Genomic DNA, 10,061 nt, shown 5'->3' with positions numbered 1-10,061 from the left:
CTAAAAAGTACTGTTAATGCATATTAAATTATATCCATTAAGGGGTTTCACTTTAATATTTTCATACATGTACATGTTATGCTCTGGTCATGTCCACCCTTCCTATTACCCTCTTTTCCTCCCGTTTTTCTCCCCTGTAACACTATTCCTTTTCTCTTTCAACATAGTCCCTCTAGTACATTCAGATTACCTTTTGTTGTTTTTGGATATTGCAGCAGCACCAAGGATCAAACTTGGGAACTTGTCCTGCCAGGTAAGTGCTTATACCACTGAGCCACCTCCCCGGCCTTTTCAGCTCCTTTAACTTGGATAAGAAATCCAAAAATAGTAGAACAACATTGAATTTCAGAAGCCTCATCGCCAATCTTCCGAAAGTCCTTTCTGTTTTTTTGTGAGAAGAGGAGATCTGGGAACAGCACGCAGGGCCTCATGCAAGCAAGGTGAGAGCTGTGCCACTGGCCACTTCCCGCCCCTGCATGCCATTTCTCAATCTCACCAGTTACTTCAATTTCACTAAATTTTACATATTTTCTATTTCCCACCTAGGCTGTCTGATTTGTTCCTTTATTGCTTTGTCTAAAAACACATTAAACACAGCCTCAGTATTTTCTGATAGTGAGAAAATTGACTCACTGATAGGAAATCCAAAAGTAGTAAAGCAACTAACTTTACACAAAACCAGAAACAAATGCTCCAATACTTTCAGCTCTGGGATCAGCATGCAGATAGGTGACTGCTCGCTCGTGCTGCAGCCATCTCAGCCAGACCTGGTCCTCAATGTAGGTAGAGTGACTCTTGGTGAGGAATATAGGCAAAAGCAGCAAAAATTTCAGAGGGACAAAGAGAAGAAGAAAGTTGTGCTGGCTGCTTGTGCTCTGTTAAACTCAGGAGGAGGAGTGATTCAGATGGAAATGGCAAATGAGGCTGACCATCCCCTGGAGCTGGGCTTGGACTTGGAGCAGGCCTTGAGAGAGCTGATTCCATCTTCAGATGTCCTTCAGGCTTTCTTTGAGACCCGGCAACAAGGAAGGTTTTTCCACATTTTTGTTAAGTCTTGGAGCAATGCTGCTCTGCCTGAAGACAATTGCACCAAGCCCCGCATTTGCAGCGTGAGTTCTTCCCTGTACCGCAGATCTGGTACCTCTACGATTTGCTTAGATTTGAGGCAGGCATACGATTTCCTGAAGACCCAGAAAAGGAAGGCACAGAATACTCTCCTTAACGAAGAATCAGAACATAGCAAAATCCTCAGAGCTATGCATCAGGACATCATGGAATCAAATTCTCCTTTCCAAGTTTTCCAAAGCAACAAGATTGAATATGGTCACATCCTGCCTTTTCCTGAGTCTCATTCTGTAGAGTTTAAACAGTTCTCCACACAAAAAACCCAAGAATATGTAAAAAGAGTAATTCAAGAGTACATCCCTGCCTTTGCCAACACTGGAGGGGGCTATCTTTTTATTGGAGTGCATGATAAGAGTAGGCGAGTCCTGGGATGTGCAAAAGAAAATATTGACCCCGACTCTCTGCAAAGAGTGATAGCACAGGCAATTTCTAAGTTGCCAGTTTTCCATTTTTGCTCCACTGATGCACAAGTTTTCTATGAGATCAAAGTTATAGATGTGTTTAAAAATGAAAACCTATATGGTTATCTCATTATTGTCAATGTTGAGCCTTTCTGCTGTGTGGTGTTCTCGGAAGATCCTGCTTCATGGATGGTGAAAGAGCAGCAGAAAATAGTCAAACTGAACATGAATGAATGGGTGGCAAAGATGATGAACACAGATCCAGGTAAGAAGGAGGGGGTTCCTTCCCTGCCTCTTCTCCTTCTCCTTCTCCTCCTTCTCCTTCTCCTTCTCCTTCTCCTTCTCCTTCTCCTTCTCCTCCTCCTCTCCTCTTCCTCCTTCTCTTTCTCCTCTTCCTCCTCCTTCTCCTCTTCCTCCTCCTTCTCCTCTTCCTCCTCCTTCTCCTCTTCCTCCTCCTCTTCCTCCTTCTCCTTCTCCTCTTCCTCCTCCTCTTCCTCCTCCTCCTCCTTCTTCTTTTTTTGGTAGAACCGGGGATTGAACTCAGACCCTTGCCCTCCCAGGGGAGCGCTCATTCCACTGAGCCATCTCCCCAGCCCCTGGATCATTCTTCTGAATGGGGGAAAAATCCACTCTATTATCACAACTAGAGCTCCTTGAGCTTTGAGAAGTGTGATAATGAGTCTAGGTACGACACTTGATCTTAGCCAAAAGGCTGAGAAGCAATGATAACAAGTCTAGAAACTGTGCAGTATTGCACTTTGTCACCTCACTTATCTCAGGTTAAATAAAATTTACAGATCACCTAGTACAAGCTGTCCCAGTGGCGAGGGATGAAGTCATGCAAGATGCTTTCTTCTTTCAGATTTGCCTGAAGCTTTTGAATCTCAGCTGACTCTATCTGACCATCCTGCATACTGCAGAGAACAAGTGAACCATAAAACCCAACTCCAGCAGCATTTATTTCCAGGTACCTGTTGCCATTTAATATACGATGTCAGGGACTGGAGAGGCAGCTCAGTGGCATAATCACCTGTGTGGGAAGCACAAGGTCCCAAGTTCAATCCCTGGTACCAGAAATAAAAAAGTAATACAAAATGTGAAAAGCAGATGATTGAAGATATTTGCTTCAAAATATTAAATATATTTTCCTATAGCATTTAGACAAGATATCATGTCTGCATCTTGTACTAGGAATAACTACTACAAAAAGACAACAGTATGCAATGTATTAATTATTATAACTGTACTACTAACCTGTTTTGAAACTATCTCATTGTTTTCTTTCTCAATAAAATTATTAAAAGAAAAATAAATAAATTATGTATTTTCTTGATATGCAATGAAAATGGCGCAGGCTCCTGGGATGAGTTTCATGGTTGTTGCAGGCAGGTGCTTAGGCCACTGAGCTATCTCCCCAGCCTCAAGGCAGGTTTAAAAATCTGACTTATTACCTGAAAAACCACATCAGGGATGGCTCAGTGGTAGGGTGCTTTTCTGTTCTTTCTGAGGTTCTGGATTCAATTTCAAGCACCAGATAGAAAGGAAATACAGGAGACAGTGCTGACATGTGCAGGCCTCCACGAAGTACTTACAAATGCGTAAATATCAGGGCTGAGGCCTGAATATGCATCTCACCAATGTTGTCCAAGGAGTCTGTTTCTCTGTTGGGCTTGGAAACTAGTGATGTGGCACAAGCACAGGCAAAAGTTTAGACTGGAACAGAGGAGGAACTGACCTCCTGTGCTCAGCCTTTCAGGGATGGAGGGATTGCATCTATTAAAATGTACAATTATCAATCTGGTAAAGCAAAACTCCCGAACTATGAAAATTTCTCTTAGAAGAAGCAAGTGGGGAGAAATTACCAGAATCCCAGAAGTAGCACAACATGATAATAATTCAAGAACATAGATAATCTTAGGTAACATCTCTTTCCTTCCAAAAAAAGAAAATATTGCAGCTTCATTTTCTATAGGCCTTTCTACCTTGAAAATAAAATGCACATTTTAGGAGGGGGAAAACTGCATGTCTCATTCACACACTGAGCATAAGAAATGTGAGAAGTGGCAATAGACGGGAGTGTTAAAATGCCTTACAGGTGTCTCAACATGTATCAATGCAAGGTAATTAACATATTAGGTCTACCGTAGGTCTGTTTCTAATCTAAGAGTTTATTTACTTGAGATTTTTGTAGATTTAGCTTGTCAGAAGGGTTTCAGACATTCCACAACAAGAATGTGACATACAGGAGGAGCTGCACACATCATGTTCAGGTCCTCAGGCTCAATGCAATGCTCCGTGTGTGGCACACTTGCTTTCCATGTGGTAACACAGAGACACACCACTCAGTTGACCAGATTTGTGTGACTCAGGTTCAAGAGAGGGGCACTAGGGAGTTTCTCTTAAATTGCACTCTTATTATGGAGGGCAGTATTCTCCTTTTTTTTTTTTTTTTTTTTTTTTTGGAACCAGGGATTGAACTCAGGCCCTTGCACTTGCCACGGAAGCGCTTATCCCACTGAGCCATCTCCCCGGCTCCCCGTATTCTCCATTTTAAATGTAATAACTCATAAAAACAATACGAATATCATTTTCAAACCTTCTCTATTTGTTTCCTGCCTAGTGTCACCAGGACGTTGGCAGTATATCCCTGAAACTCTCTGGATGGAGCTGTCCTCACAGCACAAAGGATTGGAGGAGTTAATACATCAGCAAGTCCATCCTGCCTCCTGGGGAATTCTGATCTTTTCCAGAAGCTGGGCTGTGGACCTGGGGTTGGAAGAGAAGCAGGGAGTCCTCTGCGATGCTCTACTCATTGCGCACAACAGACCCCCCACTCTGTACACCATTCTGGGGGATCAGGATGCAGAAGGGCAGGACTACTGCAACCGCATTGCCTTGACATTGAAGCAGAAGCTGGTGACCATGGGTGGCTACACTGGGAAGCTGTGTGTCATGACCAAGGTCCTCTGCCTGAATCCCAACATCAACGCAGTGTCCCTGGAGATGTCCAGCTCTCAGATTCATTATCCCTGGTCCTATAACTTTGTAGGCACCCAGCAAATGGAATCTTTCCTCCAGGCACTCATGATTGTCTTACTGGGCTTCAGATCTTTGCTGCGTTATCAACCTGAGAAGAATTCTTATCTGTCCAACTTCCACCATCACAGCCATTTGTTTGTCCATGATTTACCTGTCTCAGGAAAAGCAACCATGGCCATGAAGATCAGGGATAGAAACATTCGTCTCTACATGGAAGCTGAAGAAGTTGAAAATGTCTGTGAGGATGTGTCGGGAAAAACAACCATGGCCATGAAGATCAGGGAAAGATAGAAACGTTTGTCTCTACTTGGAAACTGAAGAAGTTGAAAATGTCTGTGAGGGTGTGTCGTAAAAGGATTCACTCTACTTCAAGCTGAATGGGTTCATGGTGTCAAGGAAACCTTAAAAACTGAGAGAGACCTGAGTCTGAATCAAATAACATTTATGTGACAGACACCTGCAAAACTCTCTTTGAAAGAGATTATTCATCCAACGATGTTGCTGTGCTTGTGAGTACTGCAAGTGAGATGGACATGAACATCATAATAATGATATAAAGTGAATCATGAAAAATGTTCTCACCTCCAAAAATGATCTTCGTTCTTTGCTTCTGTTATTTATTTATTTGTTTATTTATTTTTTTCTTTGTTGCGGAACTGGGGATTGAACTCAGGCCCTTGGGCTTGCCAAGCAAGCATTTATTCTACTGAGCTGGCTCCCCGGCCCTTATTTATTTGTTACTAGGAAGCAAACTCATATTTATTTGAAGTTATAAAATTGCATTTACCAATATAGTCTCTAAGTATTGGAAGGTAGATCATTATGTGCACCACATGGAGAGGCAGTGCATTATGTTTTGTTTGTTTGTTTGTTTGTTTTGCAGAACCAGGGATTGAACTCAGATCCTTGAACTTGCCAGGCAAGTGCTTATTCCACTGAGCTATCTCCCCGGCCCCTGCATTATGTATTACACTTTGTGTTTCCTGTATATTTGAATGCCTGAGAAATGAATTTCCACAAGCTCCAAACAGTATAGAAGTATGGTACAGATGCTAGAGATATTTGACTGGAAATGCTCACATTGGTTTATATGAGGCATAACAGAATTTGAAAAGGAATGGCAACTCATAGAAGTCAGTGGGGGAGGGGGGGCTGCAAGATAGCTCAGCAGACTAAAGCACCTGTTTACGCAAGCTTAGGCAAGCACAGGGAATAAGGTTCAATCCTCTGAATCACATGTCATGCCAGCCCCACCTCCAGGGTGGGTTGAGCTGGCTACAGAGTCCAGGCATGGTGGCATATGCCTATAGTCCCAGCACTATGGAGGCTGAAAACAGGAGGATCACTATGAGTTGAAGCTGTGTAGTGAAACACTGTAACAACCAAATACATTAAATAAATAAAATAAATAGAAATCAAGGGGAACTTATTCTCTGAGAACAACCTTTACAGAAACACATTGTGGTAAGATACTACACTACACTACACTACACTACACTACACTACACTACGGCATGTGGAGGCAAAGAGAATATTTTGCAGATGAGGAGCTCTGGAATAACCAATGTTCTCTGCAGAGCAAAAGGTCAAAGTATACGGCTTTTATCTGTCTCAATTAGGGTGTTGGGTGGAGCTTGCAGTGTAGTGCTAGGGCAAAGAAACTTTGCAGGCATTAGCTGTAAAAAGAAACAGGGCAGTTTTATATCAGGCTTCCTAATTACCAATGCAATACATAGTTTAGCAAGGAGGTATAAATCTTATTGAGTCCCATGGCGTCAGCTGAATGTCATCTCAGGTTGTAGCCCTGGAATCTCACAAGCTCCTGCTTGAGCCCCTCTTCCAGCCACGGGGAGGATATTCTCACCAGTGTGCTGTAATGAGAAAAGTCCATGTCTTCACTGGAGGTGATGACAATCTTTTTGTCAATTATGAGACTTTTTGATTCATTCTATGCAGCACCTCATTTCAGTAAATAGTGCTAGACTAAAAGTCAGGACAAGATGGAGCAAAGAAGCTTATTTTTTTTCTTGGAGAGATCAGCTTCATTATCTGCCACAATTCTTGACTTTAAGTGGAAAAGCAACTATTGATTATGATAAAATACTTAAAGATATATTTTCATAAATATAGCTCAACCAAATTGGTCAAGCAATGGCCGTGACCCATCCACATGGCTGACACTGATCTACAAACTGCAGTACAGGGTTTCAGGATAAATCCTGAGGGGACTTCACTGACCTTGTCAGATACAAAAGTTACATTTCTTGTTCTATAGGTCTTGCTTTGTCTTGGTCTTAACGATTCAACAGAAAAGTATAAAAACAAGGTATACAAAGAAAAGCCATATTAATATGCTGAGCTGTAAAAGGCTCAAGTCAACAACTTCTGACATTGCCAGTCCTATGGAAAACCCACTACTATTATGGACTACTGGATTATATTGAAATATTTTGCTGAATTCATGTACCTGTAATATTTAAATGACAATGGAATACACTGCTCTGACAAAACTAAACAAAAAAAAGGATACAAATGAATGACCATTTTGTATCTGTATATTCAAAATAGGATAGATCTACAGCTACATTCTCTTAATTCAATGAATACAAAGAGTTGTTCTAATAGTGTTTTGGAAAGGTTATCATGTCTGCATCTTGTACAATGAATAACCAAGACAACAATATGCAATGTATTATTGAAACTGTCCTACTAATCTGTTTTGAAACTGTCTCATTGCTATTTGTTTCTTAATAAAAGTATTTTTAAAGAGTAAAAAGAAAAATAAATATAGCTCAACAAAATCACATTAGTGGGCTGGCCAAATATCTCAGTGGATTAAAGAGTATGCAAGCAATCCCAGGGGCTGGCTATTTGATCCCCAGGCCTGCTGTGCCAGCCCCGACCCTGGGGCATTCTGAGGGGGCAGTTGACACTGGGCGTGGTGGTGTGCACCTGTAATCTCAGCACTTGGGAGGCTGTAAACAGGAGAATCACTACAACCTGATCTAGTAGTGAGACCCTGCTCACCCTGTAGACCCTTCCTAAAAATACAGAAAAATAAAAATATTTTTAAAAGCACATTAGTGCACCATTGAATTGCATGTAAGCAATGTGTGCATAAAAGTGACAAAACTTTCTCCATATAATGAGATATCCTTTTGTACATCTCTATTTATTTCAAAAGGATGCAAGGTGTGGAAATGATGGCATTTTGAATGATTTTTCTCTTCCCTAGTACCAGAGACTGAACCCATGGCCTAGACTCACATTACAGATGCTTGAACACAAAGCTATAACTTATGATGTTGTTAAAACTTGGTTTTTGAGTCACAATTTTGATAAGTTGCCCAGAGTGGGCTCAGACTTGAGACTCTGCTCAGGCACTCATCCCAGTAAATGCAACTGTAGCCATGGGCTTCCTGCCCCTGACTTTCATCAATTCTAGATGCAGTAATGCTTCTCTGTTTCTTTTGAGTCATGCTGTGTGAATATTGAAGTCCTTTAGCCTTTTTATTTTTATTTATTTTTGTATTTTAGGACAGGGTGTACAGGGTCTTACTGTGCAGATCGAGTTTGCAGTGATCGTCCTGCTTACAGCCTCCCAAGTACTGGGATTACTGGCCTGTGCCACCACACCCAGTCTCAATCGCTCTCTCACTGCGTCCCGGGGGCAGGGCTGGAATGGCAGGCCTGGGGATCAAACTCTTGGCCCCAGGGTCTCCCTAAGCAGGCACTTTAATCAGCTGAGCTATTTGGCCAGCCCTTCTTTAGCCTTTTTAGAAAACTACAGATATACATTGGGTAAACACTATTGCAAATCAAAACTCCACATTTACATATTGCAGCTGATGACTTAAATCTTCACAAACATGATTTGTCTGTTCAGAATTGTTTTACTCATGTGATAGTCCATAGTATACCCGAGTTTCTGTGCCTAAAGAAATATTATCCTTTGCTGTTATAAAATGTAAAATGGCCATTGACATGTTCTGTGTTGTACCCTGTCAAAATTGACTCCATTTTGTTGCCCTTCTAACCTCGCCGAGTTCCTGTTCTGTATGCGCCGACCCCTCCCAACTCCTCACCCTTGTGACCCAAGTCTTATGACATCTGTACCCCAAACTCTCTTATCTTATGAACTCTGTGACTGCCAACTCAGCACCCCCACCCAACAGGACCACCCCATGAACTAATGACCGGCTGTACCCCAAGATTGCTGACTTCAGCATCCTACCCAATGGGACCACCCCATGAACTAATGACCCTGCCACTTCTTCTTCTCCACCCCTTCCCTGTTTTTGCGGTTTTCAAGCTTAAATACTGATCCTTGTCAATGCTCGCCGTGCCTCTTTGCACCTTGCATAGAGACCGCCGCTAGGTACCAGCTAAAATAAAGCGCTTCTTTTAACTTTTGGACTTGCCTCATTGTCATTTGATTTTTGAGCTACAACATTCTGTACATTTTTATATTTCTCAAATAAATCATTTTGGAAATATGTAAACAATCAGAATTTTAAGGGACTCATTTGTTTCCAGGATTGTATCATCAGGATCTTAATCATTTGTGATGTTAGATGTTAGATGTCTTGGTCATTCTGGATCATAGCATTCCAAATTAGGGACCAGACTGCAATCTACAAAGACAATACAGCTATCCTCAATGAGTCTGGATCAAACAAACCAGCTGAAAAAGATGTGAGGCAAAAAGTGAAAGCACTGGAATGATAAATCCACAATGTTGCAATTTGCAACATGACTCTATGGATACTAACTGAGATCAGTAGATGCAATACCCTAGGCGTAGAGAGGAATTCAACAGTATCAGAGGACAAGACCTAATTGACACTTGTAGAGCACACATCAACAGAAGAATATATGTTATCTTTCAGAGCACATGAAACATATACCAACATAGCCCACCACTTGGGCCATCAAACACACTACCACAAATTTTAGAGACTTGACATTATGTACTGTAATTCACAGCAAAAGAGGAATCAAACTAGATATCTACTTATGATTCTGTGAGGAAAGAATTATCTTGGATTATCTGGGTGAACCCAACATAACCACAAGAATCCTTGTGGGAGGGAGACAAGAGAATCAGAATCAGGGAAAGAAAAAGGTGGAAGCACAACTCAGAGAACAGAGAAGGTGGTACACACTGTTGGCTTGGAAGGGGGAGCAAGGGAATACAAAGTGAACAATGAAGACAGCCATGAGAGGCCAGAAAAGGCAAGGACAAAGGTTGCAAACCTACTGATATTCTGATTTGATCTAGTAGCACTAATTTCTCTTTCTGCCCTACAACTATATAATGCATTCTTGTACTGCTGAAACTTTAACAATTATTATGGCAGTCTTAAGAATGTAATACAACTATGAGAGAAAAAGGTCAAATTTCTCACCTCAACAAAATAGAAAAATAAGAGAAAAATGAAACAATTGAAGGAGGAAAATGAAGGGCAAAAATCAATGACATTGAGATCAAGGCCA

General features: G+C 41.5%; 1 protein-coding gene across 1 annotated transcript; it reads left to right on the top strand.

The window, feature by feature from the left end:
• The first annotated feature begins 719 nt into the window (after nt 1-719).
• On the top strand, nt 720-5,228 carry LOC101561825 (schlafen family member 13-like). The gene is made up of 3 exons (XM_012515635.2): nt 720-1,791; nt 2,389-2,493; nt 4,147-5,228. Exons 1-3 carry the CDS (start codon nt 720-722, stop codon nt 4,854-4,856), a joined length of 1,887 nt encoding a protein of 628 aa, XP_012371089.1. The 3' UTR covers nt 4,857-5,228.
• The last annotated feature ends 4,833 nt before the right edge of the window (nt 5,229-10,061 follow it).

The sequence above is a fragment of the Octodon degus genome, unplaced genomic scaffold (assembly GCF_000260255.1).
Source record: "Octodon degus isolate 3935 unplaced genomic scaffold, OctDeg1.0 scaffold00072, whole genome shotgun sequence".
In the NCBI taxonomy this organism is placed as follows: domain Eukaryota; kingdom Metazoa; phylum Chordata; class Mammalia; order Rodentia; family Octodontidae; genus Octodon; species Octodon degus.
This window is presented reverse-complemented; position numbering and strand designations above follow the sequence as displayed.